The sequence below is a fragment of the Medicago truncatula genome, chromosome 1, assembly GCF_003473485.1.
Source record: "Medicago truncatula cultivar Jemalong A17 chromosome 1, MtrunA17r5.0-ANR, whole genome shotgun sequence".
NCBI lineage: Eukaryota > Viridiplantae > Streptophyta > Magnoliopsida > Fabales > Fabaceae > Medicago > Medicago truncatula.
Genome location: NC_053042.1, coordinates 7,346,075 through 7,369,713, shown reverse-complemented (window position 1 = coordinate 7,369,713; position 23,639 = coordinate 7,346,075). Strand labels below are relative to the sequence as shown.

At 33.0% G+C, this 23,639-nt stretch overlaps 4 protein-coding genes across 4 annotated transcripts; 2 read left to right on the top strand and 2 right to left on the bottom strand.

Moving 5' to 3' along the window:
- Nucleotides 1-4,689: 4,689 nt before the first annotated feature.
- Nucleotides 4,690-6,989, bottom strand: LOC25482180 (peptide-N4-(N-acetyl-beta-glucosaminyl)asparagine amidase A). The gene has a single exon (XM_013610700.3). It carries the CDS (start codon nt 6,769-6,771, stop codon nt 4,948-4,950), a length of 1,824 nt encoding a protein of 607 aa, XP_013466154.1. The 5' UTR covers nt 6,772-6,989; the 3' UTR covers nt 4,690-4,947.
- Nucleotides 6,990-8,378: 1,389 nt separating this feature from the next.
- Nucleotides 8,379-10,298, bottom strand: LOC11419220 (peptide-N4-(N-acetyl-beta-glucosaminyl)asparagine amidase A). The gene is made up of 2 exons (XM_039833199.1): nt 10,081-10,298; nt 8,379-9,871 (listed from the first exon to the last, which is right to left on the bottom strand). Exons 1-2 carry the CDS (start codon nt 10,295-10,297, stop codon nt 8,694-8,696), a joined length of 1,395 nt encoding a protein of 464 aa, XP_039689133.1. The 5' UTR covers nt 10,298; the 3' UTR covers nt 8,379-8,693.
- A 4,884-nt stretch (nt 10,299-15,182) lies between these two features.
- On the top strand, nt 15,183-16,200 carry LOC112417996 (protein FAR1-RELATED SEQUENCE 5-like). Its single transcript, XM_024774174.1, has 2 exons — nt 15,183-15,865; nt 15,960-16,200. The coding sequence occupies exons 1-2, from the start codon at nt 15,183-15,185 to the stop codon at nt 16,198-16,200; spliced, it is 924 nt and encodes a 307-aa protein (XP_024629942.1).
- A 2,528-nt stretch (nt 16,201-18,728) lies between these two features.
- LOC11414550 (40S ribosomal protein S3-3) lies at nt 18,729-20,048 on the top strand. Its single transcript, XM_003589281.4, has 4 exons — nt 18,729-18,882; nt 18,974-19,121; nt 19,207-19,565; nt 19,663-20,048. The coding sequence occupies exons 1-4, from the start codon at nt 18,853-18,855 to the stop codon at nt 19,843-19,845; spliced, it is 720 nt and encodes a 239-aa protein (XP_003589329.2). The 5' UTR covers nt 18,729-18,852; the 3' UTR covers nt 19,846-20,048.
- The last annotated feature ends 3,591 nt before the right edge of the window (nt 20,049-23,639 follow it).

Here is a 23,639-nt window from a genome sequence, read left to right as displayed (position 1 = left end):
AACTTCTATCATAGGTCTGTCTGAGTCTGATATGTAGCTGAGAAAGAGAAGGATTCTGCCATATACAGACAGCAGCGCCAAAGAAGGATAAGGATATGGGATACATTACACAGTCACAGGCATGCTTTCATGCCAACTTGCAACTTGATTTCTGTGTCCTCTCTATGTCTAGGTGTGTATTTTGGTTTTAAGGTAGATAGAGATAAAAGGGATTTCATACACAAAATTTTGACTTATTTAGGGTGATTTCAATAAGAATTGATTTTGATTTTAAAATTTGATTCAAACTTGAAGTTTACTATCGAAACTAGGCGGCGTTTAGGGTAGGAGACCTATATAGGTCTCCTACCGTGCATGACCTCTTTTTTTTGTTTTTTTTTTTTGACGTTATGACATTTCCTAACCGTTAGATTGGTTAAACACACCATAGATCAAATACACTTAATTATATTTTCCTTTGTCTTCTTCCTTCTCAACTCTCATGAGCTTTCACCTTTCTCTAATATCCCTCTCTGTTTTTTCTCCTTTTGTCAATTACACTATTTCTTTGTTCTTTATAATATGAACACCGGGTTTGATCCAGATTTTCCAACCATCTAAATATCCATTTTTTTTCCTTCATTGTTCTACTCTTAATTGTTCAAAAAAGTAATACTCAGATCTGGAATAAATTTGGAAAAGAATGGTACTCAAATGCTAATCAATTTTCCTTCATTGTTCTACTCTTAACATTTCAAACAAGCCCAATAAATAAAATATTAAAACTTTCATATTCATCAAAGATAAAAAATAAAAAATAAAAACTGAAGATCTAATCAATTTTTTGACAATTCCTTTTAAATGCTAATCAAATTGGAATTCAAATTCATCTTTCAATAATACCGATTTGGCTTTGTTTTGTTTTCGGAATTATTTAAGTGAAATATAATCATGAGAAGCAAGCAACATGCAAGTACAAAAGGAGTAATTAGATTTATATTGTGATGGGGAAGGAGATGAAGATTTGGGTGTTCTTGTGGTTGCTGCAGTTGTTGTTGTTGGGTAAGAGAAAGAATGATTCCCATAGAGAGGAGAGAGAGAATGGGAAAGTGAAAATAATACGAAAAAAATATTCAATGTTAACGGTGTAAGCTAAGAATCATGAACTTCATTATCCAATGGCTAACATCTATTTTGCCAAAAAAAAAAAGTAAAAATAAAAAAGAGTCAAGTCTCCTAAAGTAGAAGACCTAAAGAGATCGTCTACCCTAATCTTTGCCTCGAAACTATTGCTTAATCAGTTTTTATGTTAGAAATCAATTTTTGTCGTAGCAAAACAAACAAAAGGTATATGAGTCCATCTACCATGGTCCACATAAAGTTTTTGAATATGATGGTGAAATAAGTTGAAAATGGTAACACCCGGTTCAACGTTTATTATTATTATTAAACAGAAAAAATTCTATATATATTAATGTATACTGATATTTTTTTGAGAGAAATATTAATGTATACTGATGTGTATGATTTATATTATAAAATATTAGAGAACACGTGCCCCGTCTTTCCGCTCTTTTTATTTTGCTAATGTCTGAAAATTATGGACGCCGTTATTTTTTTTATTTTATAAAATTTTGATTTTGATTAAAATTAAAAAAATATATAAACGTTTGTTGCTTTCAAGTTATAAAAAATCAAACTAATCATGATTATCTATTTCAACGACACCGGTAATAATACAATATAACCAAAAAAAAAATCTAAATTCTTTTTTTAAAGACACCAAAAACAACTTTATAATAGAAAAGTTGTTTAAGGGTATAATTGAAATGATGAAAAGGTAAGTATAAATACTCATCTAGTTTGTTACACTTTTTAAATGATAAGGGTATATATATATATTTTCATATCGTGTTTGTTACATTTGTTTTAATATTTAAATATATTTTTATCCATTTGTTACATGTGTTATTTGTATCGAAAATTAAGAGTATTTTTGGAAAAAAAAAAAATCCAATTCAAAAGTGTGTTGAAAGAGGTAGTTTTTTTTATATATAGTATAGATATAGATGTATATATTAATTATTCAATAACTTATATGTATATATTAATTATTCAACAAAAATATTTTTTATATATGAGATTAGAGTGAGTAAATAATACTCATACAGGATCAGCCTCTCGTATATCTATATGTATTTACCATTTTCAGAACCTTTAGACATTGGAAAGTAACTAACAACTCATATGCATAACTGCTCTAACTCTAGAGAACATGATACAGCTTAAAGAGCTCTTTTTTAATAAGTGTATATGTGAGAGTTTTTATTTGTTAATTAATCTGATATTTAAGCTCACTGATTTTTATTTGTTATTAGTGTCGTATAAAAACTTGTAATCAAAGTAAAATATATTAAACTGGTAAAGTGTCAAAACCTGCACAAGACGTGTTTGAAAACGACATTAAAGTATCTAAGTATAATAATCTAAAAGACAAAAAAAACAAAACAAAACAAAAAAGCACACGATTATGTAACATAACTCATACAAATAATTGGATTATGCCACCAAAGTTCACATTCAGAAAACAAAACCGTATTATTCCCTTTCATCCATGAAAAGGTTAATAGTTTTACTTTGTCAAAAAGTTGCATGATCAGAGCCTCTTGTCTTTATGTTGAAAAATTCGAGTGTTTCTCTCTCGTATAAAAATTTAATACCATGAATGATTAATAAAACCTGAGACCTTGAGAGAAGCACACTCAAAAGTTCCAGGTCAACACCACAACCAACAAGTAACATTACTAAAACTATAACAAGATAATACCCTTTATATAAATTTTTATATTTACAAATTAATCTTTCTTTATTAAATTGAATAATTACAAAATAATGAGTTTCTATTGAAATGTTTGGTGAATCCTCTATCAGACTCAAACACTACTTGCATGCATGTTCCAAATTGGGTATCTCGTCTTCTCGTAAAGAACAAAAGGTAAAACCTAAGCACGAAAAGAAACACAAAAAACACTCCAATATAACATAACATTATTGACCAGCTGGCCCTATATCACACACGACACATTTACCATGTTCATCATGCATTTCAACATTCCCTATAATCACTCCAATGTTTGCATGATATCTTTTGGTGTTGATCCTGGTTGTTCACAACCACATTTGTTTGAAATACCATTTGCAATAGAAGCCACTTTGCTTAGATTTGTGTGTGGAAAGCTATGACGTTTTTCTTAACTTAGGTATGACAAGAAAGCTTTTAAGAAAACAATACAAAAAGCTGATGAATTTGCTGAGAATATTATAAGGGCAAGAAAGAAGGAACTTTCTTTGCAAAATTAAGATGATAAGGAAAAATCAAATTTGTTAACTGTGTTAATGAGGCTTACGGATGAGAATGGAATTTCATACTCAGATAAGTGTGAGGGATATATGTTTGAATTTCATATTAGCCGGGAGAGACACTTCTTCTTTAGTTGCTTTGAGGCGGCTTTTCTGGTTGCTTGATCATAATAATGAAATGGAGGAAAAAATAGTAGAGATTTGCAGGGTGGTGAGTCAAAGGGAGGGAGGATATTCAAAAGGTATTAACAAGGCATCAATTCCTACTATCAGTATCCACCACCCACCTGCATAATTATGCAGATAGCCATATATTATGACCACATTGTCGTCAACTTCAAATTAAGCTACACTTTCTTAACCACCAAAACACTCCCCAACTACAACTCAAAATTACTCCATACATACACAGGTCTATTGTTATCACAACTGAGATTGAACCTTGTCTAATGTACTGCTGCCACCACATAATTGCGAGTGACATATACATTTGACGTTAACAAGAATTCAAAGAGAGTTAACCTTCAACCAACATTTCAAAAATCTAGTAGAAAACAAAATGAGTTGGGTAGGAACTCACGAGCTCTAATTTGACAACAGCAGGGTAAACATCCAGGTAGACACCAAGTGAAAACAAAATTGAAGAGGAATTAATTTTGAAAGAAACTAAATTAAAATTGTAATAACAGTTAGGAAATAATGGTGATAAAAATAAGACTCATTGTTTTTCATTAACAGCACACATAATCTTTAAGTGAGACGTCTCATGATGTAAAAATCATTAACAGTTCAATGCTAACTTCCCAACATTGCGGAATAAAATATTGAGATATGAAATTAAGCATAATGTATAGCAGCTTTCACTAGAACGGCACAATACTTTCTATCACCCGTATCAAACTTTACATGAAAGGCATCATTCACAGACTGCATAAAGTGGTATATCAGTCGTGTCAAAATCTACATGTAAGTCATCTTATAACTATCGAAACCAGATTTGGTAAAGAAACTAAATACAATTCTACATAGGTGCTGTGCTATTCTGAACCATAGGCAAATCAAATTCTTTTAACAAGTGAACTAACTTATCAACCGAACTTATTGCAGCTAGTTTATGAAAACCAAAACAGCTAGAAGCTTATGTAAGTAGAATTTCAGAGAGCACATAGAAATTTATGCACAACACAAACAGGATGCATCAGACTCATCAGGTCTAGGATTCCTCATCATCATCTTGATACTAATAGTTGGCAATGCAAAAGCAATTGAATTAGGTTTCTACATGAACAAGCTGGTCCAAGATTAAGTGTTGTCAATTCCATTCATTCTCGCAATTAACATAAATTCATATTCCAGAAAACAGAAATCTCATCATTGGATTAATACTAAAAACAGACATTCATATTCCACAATGTTCAGTAAGTTCAAACTCAAACAAATTAACACAATAAACTTCAAATCAGAACACACATACAAAGAAACTACGCAAAACAACAACAATAGAGAGAAGGCAATTCTTGCGTGTTTCCATATGTAACGTGAAATGAAAAGAATTTGACAGACACTACAGAAATTAGCTCCTTGATTGAAGCTAGAAAGGGACTCACTCTAGAGCATAGTGGGAAACTTTCTGATAAAATTGCCAAAACGAGAGTGACTTCTTTTGTTGCATGTATCTTTGACTTTATCATAGAGAATTGTATAATTTGAGCTGCCAATTTTCCTAGAGTAGCAATGTTCATTGCTTTTATATCTGTAATTTTGTTGTGTTGCACCCACTCCACTAACAACCAAATTCTTTTTAACAACCATTGTACCCTGGCCGTCCTGCACATTTTTTAGAAAGCTATTTGAAATTCCGGAAACCTTGCTCTTAGACTTATTCTCATCAAATCCTAATGTAAAATTTGAAACAGCTAAATAAGTGTCATTATCCTCCTTTAGTTCATCTGTGTCCAAGTAAAGGGAAAATTTTCTGTATGTGTCATCGACCAAATCTAGATAGGAGGATGGAAGTTTAGCCCGAATACTGTCGTTGAAAGATATAATTTGATTCACAGTTTGTTTGCTCCCATTCTTCCTCATAACCATTGAATTGTAGTAATCAAAATCTTGAACAAAACTGGTTGTGATATTACCAAAGGAGGATCTAACCCATCCAGTAGACAAAATGGACTTCTTTGCACTAGTCAAGAACGTTCCGTTTAAACCATTAAAGTCGGTTACTAGAGATTCAACCAAAGGTTTGTCAACATGATTCACGAGCTCTCCTTCTGTTCTACTGCTCTTTGTATCCAACCAAAGATGTAAATTTGCATCAATATACCAAACATTCAATGCATTTGTCACACTAAACCCAAACAAATGCTTCTTTCCATCCAATATTGTCCCCAAAATAGGTGTAATTTCAATATCATAAGACGGAAGATCAAATGAGCCGATCGCAGTGATCGGTCTCCACAAGAGAGGATTAACCCCTCCGGTGAAAATCACAGTAAAAGGCCAAACTGAACCAACAACCTTGTCATCCAGAGTAACTACAACCTCTCTAAAGGGTCCATTTCCAGGGTTACTATCAGTAATGTTATTTGCAACAAGATATTCATTTGGAGGATTACTATACCAAGACTCATCATTCTCATGAAATGAAACATACACTTCTAACACAGCCCTATAAGCATTTTGAGGAACCACAAATTCCTTTACACCCACATCAGTTGAATTTTGAATTTCAAACCACAACACATCATTTTTTGGGAGATTCCTTGAAATGGGCAAGATCAAATCTGCATGAAAACCACTCCTAAATGCTAAAGAATCAAACTTTTTTGTCTTATGAGTCTTCTTAACATCAAAAGGGTAACCGTGAAAGTGAATAGTGATATCAACATGATAAACACCAGTATAAGTTTTATCAACAATGTTCCTTAAAAGAACAGCTAAGGTTTGATTTTGTTGATGATTCAACAACAAAGATTTATACCTTGTGATGTCTTTTTCAACACTCCAAACAATCCCATTTGCTATTGGTTCTGCAGTACAGCTTCTGAGTAACTCAACTCCACCAAGCCAAACACCGAAAATTCGATCATATTGTCTTCCCTCGCATGTTGCTTTCCATTCAAGAACAATTTTGGAGAATTTTTTAAATGAGCAATGAGAGGGAGGGGTGTAGTTAGCAAGAACTGGGGGATTTCCATATGTGTAACCAAAATCATGATGAAGAATGTGGTATGAACATGGTTTTGATGCTTTTGGGAGTTTAATTGGTTTTGTTACCTCAAAATATTTGATTGGTGAAGATGATGTGAGTTGAGAAAGATGATTTGAGTTTAGTTGCTTGATTTTGTGTAGATTTGATGCAGAAACGGGGTGGTGCAGAAAGCAAAAGAAGAACAAGAACAACAACAAGGTTAAGAAAGTGTTGTCCATTTATAAGATTTGAGAAGAAAACTATGCAATCTAAACAAGTGAAAACGTAGTACAAGTGAAGACAAACACTGTCACCTCAATTGTTCTTGTTGTTTCCAATATTTTCCAATATAGTAAAAAAAATTAGTTTTGACTTACTAGGGAATTTGTTAGCGTGACAGTTTAAATCTACCCTAAAAAAATGTATTGTTTCAGTCTTTTAGATATTCATTCACCCTTATAGGTAAATTTTGTTACAGCTGTGTTTGTTTGTTTTCCTATAGGGAAATGTTAGCAGCATATATAGAGGGAAGAGAGAAATGTTAGTAGCATATTTGAAAAATATTATTTTATTTTATGAGGTTATCTCTCTTTAAATGGAGAAGATCTCCTTCTTCAAAAAAAAATAAAAAATGGAGAAGATCTCTCAACTCGACCAAAACTAGTAGTTTGAAATCAACCGCAAATCTACACTCTTTCAAGATATCCAAATCATGGAGATTATATTGAAGCCAATTTTCAGATGAAGATGATAAGGAAAAAAATCAGATTCGTAAATGTGTTTATGAGGCTTAAGGATGAGAATGAAAATTCATATTCAGATAAAAAAATTTAAGGATATATGTGAGTTTCATTTTAACTGTGTTTATGACCACATTGTCCTTGATTGAGTCCACTTCAAATTATACTACATGTTCTCAACCAACAAAACACTTCCCAAGTCTGTCTATTGTTATCACAACTGAGACTAAACCTTGTCTACTGTACTGCTGCCAACACCCAATTGCAAGTGCCGTATTCATTTGATACTAACCGGCATTCGAAGAGAGTTAATCTTCCACCAGCATTTCAAAATTCTAGTAGAAAACAAAATGAGTTGGATAGGAGGAACTCACAAGCTCTAATTTGACAACAGCAGGGTAAACATCTAGGTAGACACCAAGTGAAAACAAAATTGAAGAGGAATTAATTTTGAAAGAAACTAATTAAAACTATAATAACAGTCAGGAAATAATGATGATAAAAATAAAGAATCTTTGATCTTTATTATCAGTACATGTACTTTTCAGCAAGACATCTCAATGATGTAAATGTCTTTCAAAGGTCACTGCTAACTTCCCAACATTGCAGAAGAAAAATACTGAGATATGAAATTAAACAGAATGTACTATAGCAGCTTTCAATAATAGTAAGTACTTTGAATTAAACCCGAATTTCATTAGAACGGAACATTACTTTCTATCACTCATATCAAACTTTACATGAAAGGCATAATTCACAGACTGCGTAAAGTGGTCTACCACTCGTGTCACATGTAAGGCATCTTATAACTATTGAAACCAGATTTAGTAACCAAAATAAAGACAACACTAGATAGGTGCTGCACTATTCTAAATCATTGGCCACTCAAATATTTTCAGCAAGTGAACTAACTCTGTGCTTATTGCAGCTAGTTTATGAAAACTAAAACGGCTAGAAGCTTATATAAACAGCACATAAAAAATTTATACTTATCACTAATAGGATTCATCAGATTCATGGGGTGTAAAATTCCTCATCATCATCTTTATACTAATAGTTGGCAATGGAAAAGCAATTGAATTACTACAAGAACAAGCTGGTCAAGATTAAGTGGTGTCAATTCCATACTTTCTCACAATTAACATAAATTCATATTCTAGAAAACAGAAATCTCATCATTGGATTAATACTAAAAACAGACATTCATATTCCACAATGTTCATTAAGTTCAAACGCAAACAAATAAACACAATAAACTTCAAATCATAACACACATACAAAGAAACCACACAAAACAACAACAATAGAGAGAAGGCAATTCGAAAGAGTTGTGTGTTTCCATATGTAACGTGAAATGAAAAGAACTTGACACAGCCACTGCAGAAATAATCTCCATGATTGAAGCTAGAAAGGGACTCACTCTAGAGCATAATGGGAAACTTTTTGATAAAATTACCAAAACGAGAGTGACTTCTTTTGTTGCATGTATCTTTAACTTTATCATAGAGAATTGTGTAATTTGAGCTGCCAATTTTCCTAGAGTAGCAAAGTTCGTTGCTTGTATATCTGTAATCTTGTTGTGTTTCCCCCACTCCACTAACAACCAAATTCTTTTTAACAACCATTGTACCCTGGCCGTCCTGCACATTTTTTAGAAAGCTATTTGAAATTCCAGAATCCTCGCTCTTAGACTTATTCTCATAAAATCCTAATGTAAAATTTGAAACAGCTAAATAAGTGTCATTATCTTGTTCTAGTTCATCTGAGTCCAAGTAAAGGGAAAAATTTCTGTGTGTGTCGTCGACCAAGTCTGGATAGGACGATGGAAATTTAGCCCGAACAGTGTTGTTGAAAGATATGACTTGATTCACAGCTTGTTTGCCCCCATTCTTCCCGATTACCATTGAACTGTTGTAATCAAAATCTTGAACAAAACTTGTTGTGATATTACCAAAGGAGGATCTAACCCATCCAGTAGCCAAAATGGACTTCTTTGCACTTGTCAAGAAAGTTCCGTTTAAACCATTAAAGTCAGCTACTAGAGATTCAACCAAAGGTTTGTCAACGTGATTCACAAGCTTTCCTTCTGTTCTACTGCTCTTTGTATCCAACCAAAGATGTAAATTTGCATCAATATACCAAACATTCAATGCATTTGTCACACTAAACCCAAACAAATGTTTCTTTCCATCCAATATTGTCCCCAAAAAAGGTGTAATTTCAATATCATAAGAAGGAAGATCAAATGAGCCGATCCCAGTAATCGGTCTCCACAAGAGAGGATTAACCCCTCCAGTATAAATAACAGTAAAAGGCCAAACCGAACCAACAACTTTGTCATCAAGAGTAACTACAACCTCTCTAAAGGGTCCATTTCCAGGGGTACTATCAGTAATATTATTTGCAACAAGATATTCATTTGGAGGATTAGTATACCAAAACTCATCATTCTCATGAAAAGAAACATACACTTCTAAAACAGCCCTATAAGCATTTTGAGGAACCACAAATTCCTTCAAACCCACATCAGTTGAATTTTGAATTTCAAACCAGAACCCATCATTGAATGGAAGATTCCTTGAAATGGGCAAGATCAAATCTGCATGAGATTTAAAATCACTCCTAAATGAAAAACAATCTAACTTTTTTGTCTTATGAGTGTTCTGTCTAAAACTAGCCCAGTGGTAACCGTAAAAGTGAATAGCAATATCAACATGATAAACACCAGTATATGTTTTATCAACAATATTTCTCAACAAAACAGCTAAAGTTTGATTTTTTTGAGGATTCAACAACAAAGATTGATACCTTGTAATGTCTTTTTCAACACTCCAAACAATCCCATTTTGTCTTGGTTCTGCAGTACAGCTTCTGAGTAACTCAACACCATCAAGCCAAACACCAAAAATTCGATCAAATTGTCTTCCTTCACATGTTGCTTTCCATTCAAGAACAATTTTGGAGAATTTTGAATATAAGCAATGTGAAGGTGGGGTGTAATTAGCAAGAACTGGTGGGTTTCCATATGTGTAACCAAAATCATGATGAAGAATGTGGTATGAACAAAGTTTTGATAGTTTAATTGGTTTTGTTACCTCAAAGTATTTGGTTGGTGATGATAGTGATGATGAGGGTTGAGAAAGATGATTTGCTTTTAGTTGTTTGAGTTTGTGTAGATTTGATGCAGAAATGGGGTGGTGCAGAAAGCAAAGGAACAAGAACAAGGTTAAGAAACCGTTGTCCATGTTTAAGATTTGAGAAGAAAGCTATGCAATCTTAACAAAGTGAAAGAAAACTTACAAGTGAAGACAAATACTGTTACCTCAGTTGTACTTGTTTTTTCCGATATAGTAAAACTTTATACTTTTTATTAGTATTTTAGATATTCATTCACCCATTCCTAAAGAGTAAATAGGTAATTACTAAGTTTTGTTAATTACCCCCTTGAAATTAATAAAATGTCAATTACTCCCCTGAAATTGCACAACGTTAATCAATTTACCCCCTTCGTCAAATTCTTCTGTCAGTAAATATGAAGTTTTGCAAATACCCCCCTAAGTTTTGCATTTATGTGTAAAATGCCCCGAAACTTAAAAATTTATATGTTTTTTTCTTATCTTGATTCAAAAGATATTAAAGACAAACAATTAACAGTTAACTTTAATATTTAAGCTTAAAATAAGAATATATCCTCTAAAAATAACGCATAATTAATAACTTCATATTACTTTAGCAAAATGCATGTTTAGTTCAATTTTTAAGATAGAATAATTTTATTCAAACTTATCTTAAGAAACTGTTAGAATTAATTATTCATGAGGAATGAGTGTCTCTAGCTTACTTTATTCTGAATTGGCGTGTCTCTATCTAAATTAGTCATAATTTATGGAGAATTGAACAACCAAATGACATAACATAAACAAAATAAAATAACAGACCCCTTTAAGAATGAAAGAGCCATGTAAAGTATTAAAGTTAACTGTTAATTGCTTGTCTTTAATATCTTTGAGTTAAAGATAAGAAAAAAATATATAAATGTTCAAGTTCAGGGGGCATTTTGCACATAAGTGTAAAACTTCAGGGGGGTATTTGCAAAACGTTATGTTTACTAACAGAAAAATTTGACGGAGGGGGTAAATTGATTAACGTTGTGCAATTTCAGGGGGTAATTGACATTTTGTTAATTTTAGGGGGGTAATTGACAAAACTTACAATTTCAGAAGGGTAATTGATTATTTACTCCATTGGTAAATTTAAAAAAATGCATTGTTCTAGGTAGTAGGTAGGGATGATAATAGGCTAAGCCGAGCTAGGCTTTGCAAGGCCTGACCTGTCATATTTTTTTAAAGTTTAAGCCTGACATGCGGCCTGTCATATGCCTCCTTTTTAAACCTGATTATGGCTTCTGAAAGCCTGATACGGTCTGCTAGCCTGTTTAAAAACATATATCTTATGAACATCTTTAAATAAGCAATGTGATCTAAGTTTAAATGGACTAATGAACTAATAGTTCAATTAAATTAAACTCTCTTTTGATAATCAACACGAGGTTTTAGAAAATTCGACTGTATATTGTATCATATTTCTATTCTAGTTTATAATAATACATTTATATATGCAAAAACTTAATGTATATTAGTAAAGGCTAAAATTATTAAAAATGTTTACAAATTTATATTTTAATTCAAAGTACAAAATATAATATAATAATAAATAATATTATTCATATTACTTAAATATGTCAGCTTTTTGAGAGGCATGTGACCTGACCTTTTAAGCTAAAAATGTTTTTAAAAAAAAAAGCCTAAACCTTCTCTATTTAAGAAAAAAGTCTGGCCTCGCCTGACCTATCGTAGGTTAGACTGTAGGTCCCTGTAGACCGACCTAACCTATTCTCATCCCTAGTACTAGATATTCATTCATCCTTATAGGTAAATTTTGTTACAGCTTTGTTTTTTTTAAGGAATGATACGTTGTTTGTTGTTTTCGTATATCGAAATGTTACTAGCATATCATTAGAGGGAAGAGATAAATGTTAGTAGTCGCCTCATTTTTAAACTTCTTTAATATCTGAACTCTTTAACCATTGAGTTACATATTCGAAGATTTTGTTTTTTTGGTAGATAGATAAAATAACAAAGCCATTATAAACTCACACACATAAGTGAAAGTATCGGGGTTTGAAGCCCGATCATTGTATTCGGTCTAACAATTTCGACACTTTATCAGTTGAGTTAGGACTTCTGAATATTCGAAGATTTTGTTATAGTTGTGTTATTTAAACTAGCATGTTTTAATATTGTACAAAAATAAATGTGAATGTCATCATACTCAAGAAAAGAGAAGGAACAATATTTTCCATTTTAAAAAAATACATTTTTTATTTTATGTTATTATCAATCTTAGGTCTTGATGAAGCGGCACTTTCAATGAAATGTCTCACTTCGAATTCATAAAAGGTTTCAATGAGACAAACAATTCTTTTTTCCACAACTTTGATCATTTTATTTGGTTGGTGAATGTCATCCTCAAAGTATTGTGTTATATTTAAACATAGTAAGTAAGCTTAATTTGTTGACCCTTTGGGTTATTTTATAATTTTAGTATATCAATGTTTACATCTTAATTTTTTTTTTTTTTAAGGATACATCTTAAAATGGTTATCATGTTAGTCGAAAATCAGTATATAGGAGATTAATTGTAAGGAGCGATGAGTAAGTAAGCACGTTTTAGGGAAGGTTGCGCACATTGGACTTAGTCAACTAATCATGCCGAGAAAAGGAAGCCGACAGCCATATGTGGGGGCGCCACACACCCCCTTCAACAAGGAAAAACCAACACATTGCCCACACAAATAGTCGAGCAAGGCTTAACACTATAGGTCATGTGGTTTTGGTCGGTTGGAATAGTTTTGCCTATAAATGCTCATCTTGTATGATTTTCTAAACACACAAGTGAAGAGAGAAAAAAAAACGTTTTGTGTGTTTGGGTATTTTGCTTTTTGGATCCTCATTTTTTTCTTATATTCATGTCTATTCAAACGATTTGTTGCTTGTGGCTTTGTCTTGTGTTGGTGAGTTTCATTGAACAACACATCATCTAATGTATGTTCAAACCAATCATTATACCCCTTAACAAACAAAAATAGACCAATATTAATGGCATTGAAGATACATTGTTGTGTATATGCCACGCCAAACAATAACGTATTCGTCTTGTGTAATATATTTGACCTCTACGTGCACGATTGCATGGCTAATGGAAGCTTAGACATGTACTTGTTTAATGAGGCAGATTAGGTGATTTCAAGGCTAGCAATGTGCTTTTAGATTTTGAACTCAATGGAAGATTAGTTGATTTTAGTTGGGCAAGGTTGTATGAACATGGTGCTAATCCAGCAACCACAACAGTGGTGGGAACCTTAGGCTATTGAAGAATTTTGAAATCATGTTTGCCTGATGTGGGAGTTTTTAAGTTTTCCATGATACTATATATAATGGTGCAGAGAGTAGAGTTTTTTCTTTGGGAATTATAATATTTATATTTAATGGGGTATAGAGTTTAATGTTATAAACTGATATCATTGTGTTTGGTGTTAAGTTATGTGGTCTCAATGGCCACATGAAGCACATCAATGATGGCCTTAAAATCAATTCTCTAGGTATTTGTTTTCTACATTTCTTCATCTTCAAGATTCTAGCTTTTAATGGGTTATAACTCGCAAGTTAAATTGTGAAGATGAGTTTCCATGTTGAAGTGGAGGAAGCCGTAATTAGAGACATAAAGCCTTTACATGTCTTTTCACAATAAAGAGTAGAGAAAAATATACCTTTTTAGACCTTAATTATTCTTTATTTAGCACTTCAAATTTCCGCATAGGCTCATTGGTTATGTAACATTGGCAGGCTAAACCTCATGCAACCGCAGAAGCTTTGATCAAAGGTTTTCCTATGAACCTTAATGACTGTATTTTTGATCGCGCGAGTAGTTAAATTATTCTTCTCAATACCATTCAATTTTTTGTTTTTTTATTGCACCTCATTTTGATCCAAGCTGCAATAGTGACTTTAGTAAAAGATTAGTCTTATGGGTAAACAATAGTGACTTGAGATAACATTTAATTTTAACCATTGTGAATTGTTGTCTTCCAAAGTAGAAACATCAAATGATTGTATAATACTTCGGGAAGCACTTCAGTGCCATAGCAATATGGTGCCATTGTGCCATAGGATCAATTAGAATTTGACACGTGTCAAGGCTTATTAAAATAATAAAAAAAAATAGAAAAAACAAGTTTAATTGAAATAAAAAGAAAGCGATGCAGAAAAAGCAAAACATAGAATACTTTGCCGCTCTTTCTTCTTGCCACTTCAAGCAGCAGCGGTGACACTCACCCAAACTAGTATTCACGCGTCCGCCTCCGATGACCACCTCCGCCACGCCGTCGCTTGATAGTCTGGTATCGTAAGGTTCTTTCTTTCTTCCTTATCTTTTTTTTTCTTCATCTTTTGAATAGTTATGGTCATGAGAACAAACAAAAACGGAACTCAAAATTAAAATAAGGATTAACTACACTTGATTAGGAAAAGAAAACAAGCTTTTGAACCAATTTCAATTCTGTAGGATTAGATTTTAAGAAATTTAGGGTTTTATTTTATGATTGAAGTAAACTCATTGCAAGGGGTAAATATGCTCTGTTTTTTAGGAGCAATACATATGCTCTGTTTAATAGCTAAACATTAGATGAATTAGGTTTTTTAGGAGCAATAAATATGCTCTGTTTTTTGGTCTGATGTATGAGTAGGTACCTTCATTTGGATGTATTGTTAACCTGTTTAGTGACACTCCTTGTTCTTACCTCTTTTATCTCTTTTATTTACTTGTCAGGTACCTTCATTTGGGTATTTGACATGGCTTCTTCAAATGATGATTGGAAGCCAAGACTTGGAATGAAATTTGACACTAGAGAAGAGGCTGAACAGTTTTATCTTGCTTATGGTTTACGTGAGGGCTTCGGAGTTAGAGTACGCTTTACAAACTGGAAGAAAGACGGTAGTGTATCGTCATGTAGGTTTGTTTGTTGTAAGGAAGGAATACGGAAGAAAGAGGATAAATGTGCATATGAAGGAAAAATTCGGAGAGGCGAGACTAGAACGAAATGCTTAGCAAGAATTACACTTTCGAGTAAAAATGGAAAGTTGGTTATCAATGAGTTTGTAGAAAACCATAACCATGATCTACTAAATCGAGAGACAACGCACATGCTTCGATCACATAGAAAGATAACTGAAGTACAAGCATATGAGATTGATATGGCCGATGACTCTGGATTAAGGCAGAAGGAAGTGTATCAACTTATGAGCACACATGCAGGGCATAGCGCTAATGTTGGATTTACAGAGGTGGATGTAAGAAACTATATCACTACAAAAAGACAAAGAAGTATGGTGTATGGTGATGCTGGATATCTTTCACAGTATTTTCAACGACAGTTGTTGGAGAATCCGTCCTTCTTTTATGCATATCAGATGGATATAGATGAACAAATTACAAATGTGTTCTGGTGTGATGCAAATATGATTTTGGATTACGGGTATTTTGGTGATGTTGTTTCATTGGACACCACATATTGTACCAACGATGCCAATAGACCGCTTGCCTTTTTTTTCTGGTTTCAACCATTATAGAGATTCGATCATTTTTGGTGCAGCTCTAATGTATGATGAGACAATTCCATCATTTAAATGGTTGTTTGAAACATTCTTACAAGCACACAACAACAAAAAACCAAAGACGATCTTCACTGACCAAGATCAAGCAATGTCTAGGGCACTTGAAGAAGTGATGCCTGATACTCACCATGGTTTATGCACATGGCATTTGTTGCAGAATGGAATTAAACATCTTGGAAACAGGATGAAGAAATGAGCTTCTTTGCTAACAGATTTCAGCAAGTGCATGTATGAGATTGGCATTGAAGCAGATTTTGAGAAAGCTTGGTTTGACTTGGTCAATGAACATAATCTTCATGGAACAACTTGGATCAACTCAGTCTATGAAATAAAATAAAAATGGGCTGCATGTTATATGAAGGAAGCATTAACACTTGGCATGCGAAGTACACAAGTTAGTGAAAGTTTGAATGCTCACTTTAAATGTTGTCTAAAACCGAATTTGGGTATCCTGCAATTCTTCAAACATTTCGAAAGAGTTGTTGGGGAGAAGAGAGAAAAAGAACTGAAATGTGATTATGAGTCCTCACATAAGCTTGCAAGGTTAGTGTATGAAACTTCACCATTACTAATCCAAATGGGAAAGATACACACACACACACACACACACACACACACACTATATTTGAGTTGTTTCAAAACGAGTTTAAGTTATTCTTGGCTTTGTCTGTACCTATTAGACATGAAACTGACTCTCTATGTGAATATGTCATCACTAATACGAAACATGAAGGATCTTTTAGAGTGTCATTTAATCGTGTTTCAACTTCCATTACTTGTAGTTGTAAGAAGTATGATACATTTGGCATACTTTGTTCGCATGCATTAAAAGTGTTTGAGCTGAACGATGTTAAAGTGATTTCTGATATGTATATTTTAAGAAGGTGGACAAGAGAAGCCCGTTGTGGCATTGTGCAAGATTTTAGGGGAAAAGAGGTTGAACAAGATCCTAAGTTGTCTAGAAATCGAATGTTCAGACAAGTTGTCTCTAAGTTCATTAGAGCGGCAACTGTAGCAGCATCGCATAGTGAAGAAAGTCTCATGTTTGTTGATAAAAGTGTAGATGAAATGTTCAAGAAAGTAACAGAATGTCCAACACAAGGTAGAGACAATGACAACGATCATCCATCATTTGTGATCGCGCGAGTAGTTAAATTCTTCTTCTCAATACCATTCAATTTTTTGTTTTTTTATTGCACCTCATTTTGATCCAAGCTGCAATAGTGACTTTAGTAAAAGATTAGTCTTATGGGTAAACAATAGTGACTTGAGATAACATTTAATTTTAACCATTGTGAATTGTTGTCTTCCAAAGTAGAAACATCAAATGATTGTATAATACTTCAAGCTAAATAATTATAAGTTATAGATAAAAATATTTTACAAATAAACAAGTTTCAAGTTAAATTCAGTAAAGTTGCCTCCTTGGTTCTTTCCTTCCTTCCTTCCTAACAATGTGCTCCCTTACCATTGTTATTGCTTTGTTGTCACGCAACACAATTTGACACAAGCATTTATCATTTTATGTGATCTTGCTCTTTCTACAAAAATATTTCCACCCTTGCACCATGAGATGATAGAATGCAAATTGATTGTCAACTTATGAAATACAGATCTATAGAATGGGACATCATTTCATAATTGTGAAAAATGGAAGGTATGGATTAGAATTATACCTTGTAGTGGCTGGCTATATACAAGGTTGATATGTTTTGTGAAGTAGAGGTAGAAATCTTTAATAACAGTCTTTGAAATATGCTACAAAAGCCAAGAGTGATGATGCCATATACATAAGAGTATGTAATAGTTTTTGAGTTAAATAAGTTTTTTGTCCTTATAAAATTTTAAAATATTGCCTTTTGTTCCCGTTAAAATTTTCTTCAATTTCTGGTCCTTCAATATTTTCTACGATAATTTTTTATCACTGCTTTTAAGTCAACTCATGTGTATCAGACGTAAAATTCAACTTCTAGGTCACTTTTTCGGACGCGCGCTTGGAAAAATTTGTGATTTAACATGTTTCGGTTGAAAATTAAAATAAATTGAGGATTATTAGGAATGCTACGAAACTTTACAGATCCTCTATATGTATTTTTAAAACAGCTTAAAATTTGATTTCTAGGTCGATTTTTGTGGTCTTGAGTTTTGGGCGCGTTAAAAATTTATATTTAATTCATCCCTTGTCGGAAAATTCAATTTTTTTAAAGAGAGATGTTGTATTTTTGTCATAAATATGCGTGCAAAAAATTGTAAAACAATTTAATCTCTAGGTGACTTTTCCAAGCGCAATTGGAAAAAATTACGATTTTACGCGTTTCGGTCGTAAACAAGACTTAGTCGGAGTACTACAAGACTTAGTCGGAGTACTATAAAACTTTACAAACACCTTTATAAAAATAAATATAGAGGATCTGCAAAGTTCCTTAACATTTCAAATAAGCCTTGATTTAGTTTGATTTTTTGATTGGAACACGCAAAATCACAATTGATGATCTGCCAGGAACTGTATTTAAGTGCATCTGAGCCAACTGTAGTTGGTCCCATGGTAGTTAACTACAGTCAGAAAGACGCAACGGTGCTTAACTACCGTTGGAGGCAAAAAAGTATTTTGATGCGTTTTTAAGAAAAGCTGAATGTGAGAAAAGGAATTTTGAAATTTTGTTGTAAATCTTAGTGGAAATAGAGCGGGCCGGCCCACTATTCAATCGGTCAGCCCAATCTCACAAACCATCCTATATTAACATCCATCCATAACCATTTCTCAAAACTAGGGTTTCAGTTTCAGTATTCATCCACTGTGTGCGTGCGTGTGTGTGTTGTTGCCGCCCCTCAATCTAAATCTGCAAACATGGCTACCCAAATGAGCAAAAAGCGAAAGGTTTGTTCTCAGATTCGTTAATCTTAATCGAATTCTTCTCCATCCATTACTAGTAATTCTTCTTAATTTAATTTGATTCGTGTTGTTGCAGTTTGTCGCTGATGGAGTTTTCTTCGCTGAATTGAATGAGGTTTTAACCAGAGAGCTTGCTGAAGATGGCTATTCCGGTGTTGAGGTTAGGGTTACTCCTATGCGCACTGAAATCATCATCAGAGCTACTCGTACCCAAGCTGTTCTCGGTTAGTCATTGATTTCATCATTTTGATTATGATTTTATTTATTTCTTGTTTTAATGTTGAATCTGATTTATGAATTTATGATTAGGTGAGAAGGGTAGGAGGATCAGAGAGTTGACCTCAGTGGTCCAGAAAAGATTTAAGTTTCCTGAGAACAGTGTTGAACTTTATGCTGAGAAGGTGAACAATAGGGGACTTTGTGCCATTGCACAAGCTGAATCCCTTCGCTACAAGCTACTTGGCGGTCTTGCTGTTCGCAGAGCCTGCTATGGTGTGTTGAGGTTTGTTATGGAAAGTGGTGCTAAGGGATGTGAGGTTATTGTCAGTGGAAAATTGAGGGCCCAGAGAGCTAAATCTATGAAGTTCAAGGATGGGTATATGATCTCATCCGGACAGCCTGTTAAGGATTACATTGACTCTGCTGTTAGACATGTTCTACTTAGACAGGTTAGTTAGTTTATCATCTAACAACCTTGTTTTGTTGGTTTGGTTTGTTATAGATTTATTTATGTTGCTAATGATGATTATGATGTTTATGTTGTAGGGTGTTCTTGGAATTAAGGTGAAGATTATGCTTGACTGGGATCCTAAAGGAAAGCAGGGTCCTAAAACTCCCCTACCTGATATTGTCACTATTCACACTCCAAAGGAGGAGGAAGAGTACATCAGGCCTGCTGCTGTTGTAGCAAATGATATTGAGGTTCCTGTCCCAATCCCTGTTGTTTGAGAATGTTTTGAGTGTATTGTTTGACATTTTTGTTACATCTAGTGTACTGTCAGACTTTTTTAATTTTTGTAAGTTTTTGGTTCAATGTTTAAGTTCTCCGCAGTTTAGTTTCAGACATTCTAAGATATTGTTATACTCAGCTGCAAGTATTTAAGATCTTATTGTTAATTTTTATTACATTATTTATCTCATTCCTTATCTAATATTTACATCTCAGTTTTGTGATGATATATTGAGTCATGTTCAAGGAGTATATCGATTTTTGCATATTAGGGTTTATAACACTAATCTATCTATTGAGAGTTTGTAGAATAATATGAAAGATCTTTTGGTTTTAAGGCAAGATATTAGTAAACTCATGTTCTGAGATCATATCAGCAATGTGTTCTCAAAGATTGTGGTTTCTATAGCTGAGTCATTAGTAAACTTAATTTCATTATCCAATGGTAAACTCATCAACATTCTTCTTTGCATAGTCAGTTATTGAAGGAAATTTTTGGTCGTGTGCATAATTTATCTTGCTCCTGGGGAGTATGGTTTTGCTTAAATCCTAATTCTATAATTTTTGTAACAAATTAGTTCCACTCCTTACTATGACAATTGTTCTTGTCAACTGCAATGTCAGTTTGTGCTCAAGTTCCATTAGTGGTCAACTAATTTCTATGAAGTGCAAAAACATTTACCATCTATTCATACAAGTGAGGTTCTTTGTATAATTGTGGTGTTTAGCATTCTAATCGAGTTCCCTTCGACTGCTGCTTTATAATAAGTGTGGTCATTGGGTTGTTTAGGGTTTGGGGTCCAAAAGTCCTTGTCTATGTTTTATGTGGTGTGAGGCCGGTTTTTTTAATTGGATTTAAGGAAAACAATCAGAAGTTCTGATTGGACCTTTAAGAAAAACATTCAGAAGTTATATAATTTGTACAAAAGTTTTTACACATAAGGAAAAAAAAAACCATGTTTTGGTCAAGAACAGGAGGCAGTTTGAACCATTGCTATGTTCGTAACTTTTTTTCCCATGAAAACATAATCTGTAGGATTGTAGAATTCTAAAAGGTTACATTTCAACACAACAAAGTATTCTTGTGTTGAGTGCTAGTTTTGCTTCTCACTTAGGATGGGAAAGGTGGTTGTTTCTGTTGCTGCATTGCTGGATTTTTGTGTTGCTTCACACACATAGAAGTTAGACATCCTGACTATAGGCTCCCTGAACTTATTTAATTAAAATTGGTATAACAAAACCAACTCAAGAAATTATGACCCCCTTCTAAAGTGAGTGTTATAACCACTATCCGTTCTCCTAGTTAGCTAAAGTTTAATTTTGTTTTTTTAGATATAAAACCATCTTTTCCTGCATCACAAATTCTTTAGTATATTCCTCCACCATTGTTTTTACTGTCATAAACTCATAAATGCTCTCAAGCAAGTGGTTCAAAATATAACTATTTTCAATCTCCAAATTTTAATGCTTAAAGCATCACTACAAAGTGCACAATCTATTTTGCGCTATTTTTAATAGTCGTATGATTATGAACTTGAGTGGAAACATGAGTGAATACCATGATGTAGAGATTTAGTTTAGATAACGAAAATGGTCACTCGGTAGCAACATTACACTTGTTACTCTTTTTTTTCTGTTAATGAAAGTCACTACCCAAGTTATTATTTTTACAAAAGGAGTAAAGTTTTTTGAAACATTATCTTTACTCAAACTATGAATAGTATCTGTTATATCTAATTATCAAATATAAAAGAGAATTGCTATACAGTACAGACGTTTCCATATGAAATTCCACGGGCGACGCGCTTCAGTTTCTTCAATTGTTTAAATAAAAAATTCTAGAATCGGTCATCGCGCTTCAGGTTATCTTCCTTTCGCAGCTTATTTTCCACCCACCGTTTCTCTTCCTTCCGCAGCCATTTAGAATCAATCAGCCACTGCGCTGGAACCCGCATCTTCTTCTTCTTTGCTTTCTTTCTTCCTTCCGCAGCCATTTAGAATCAATCAGCCACTGCGCTGGAACCCACATCTTCTCCTTCTTCTTTGCTTTCTTTCTTTTCAGTTTGATATGGGAGATGTAATTATTGATGGTAAATCCACTGGTATTTGTAGATTACTGTTAGCAGAAATGCTAATTCATTGGTTTGACATGCTCTTATTGTCATCCTGGGGCGTGCTGTTGCTGTTGGTTTTCTGTTGTAGTCCTGGGCGGTTTTCCTTCTGTCATGCGTGTATTTACTTTTGTCACAACTGGAATTTGTTGCTTGCTGACATGAGAATAGGCACATAAAATTATTTTCTTTATGATAGTTTGTGTGTTTTTTCATGGTGTTGTGGTTGATAGACCTTGTGTTTATACGGGTCTTGTAATTACTGTGAAGACTTGTAATTGTTGATTCAAACTAAAATATTGTTACTCTGAAGGCTTGTAATTACATATGTGTTATTGGATGAGCTAATCAGATTTGGAAGAGGTAAAAACAAAGGCGGCTTAGGAATTAGAGGCTTTAACAAAGGCCAATTTGATGCTGTTAGTATTATGCAAGATGTTTTTTTTTTGTGAACTGTGGTTTCATTTCTATTAAGGGATTTTATTTTTTTATTTAATTTAATCTTGTTTCCTCTAGACTGAGAAAGTGCAGCGTGTTGAAATGGTCCTTTTACATGCGTCCATGAATTTTCTTATACAAAACTTCTGTACTAAATATCATTTCCCAATATAAAATATTATTTTCAGTAGCAATGTTACGAAGAAATGGTTTTTTTACTTATATTTCGGACTAATCCTGTTCAATCTTAAAATAAGTGTGAAGTTAATTTGACACATAGATTGTATCATATTTGTTCTAGATTAAGAATGATTATGAAAACTGTTATTCAATGAAAACTAATAGTTGTAGGGTTGGTTCAAATCGGTTTCAACCCCTTGACCAAAAAAAATAAAATCGGTTTCAACCCATTTGTCAATCACACTATATTATAGGATTTCTAATTGATCGGTTCATTAAAGTTTTAAGATTTTTAGCGTGTGATCGGTGATCCAAACTAAGATATTCCATGAATTTTAATTTTTTTGCAGAGAAATATTGCAATTTTTTATTTCATTATCCTCGGTTTAAATGTTTTTTAATTCAGTCACCAATTATTTTTCTTATATGAACGATGGTTCAATCACATACTATTCTTATTTGGTGATTTTTATATGATATACTTTTTTTTTTTGTTGTTGACCAATTTTATTTATTTCTTCTTTTTGCATATATACTTGTGCGAACATTCTGATACTTGCTAGTACCAAAATAAAAATTGTCACCCCATGCCTATTAACACATACCATTAAAATGAAGAAAAATGATATTTTTACGATGATTTTGTGATAGTTTTTGTATATTTTTTTTGTTTTAGATGAAGTGGTAAACCACTGAAATTAAACTCATACACAACTGTGAAGTTCCGGGTTCGAATCCGAGTCATAACGTCCGACCTTACAATTTCGACATTTGCCAGTTGAGTTAAGATTTCTAGACATTCGCATTATGTTTTTAGTTTATCTCTCTATTATTTTGGTTTTCATATAAATACCTAATTTTCTTTGTAAATTTATGGTTGTCCCAAAAATTGTACGCAAATTATTTTTCAAATAACGCATCTAAGATGAATCAACATAATAATAAGATAAGTTAATATCATTTAAAAAATTATAATATATTCATACGAAGATTTAATATGATAATATTTTTATTTTTTTTTTGAAAAATGTATACTATAAATTGGAAAAAATGTGTAACAGAAT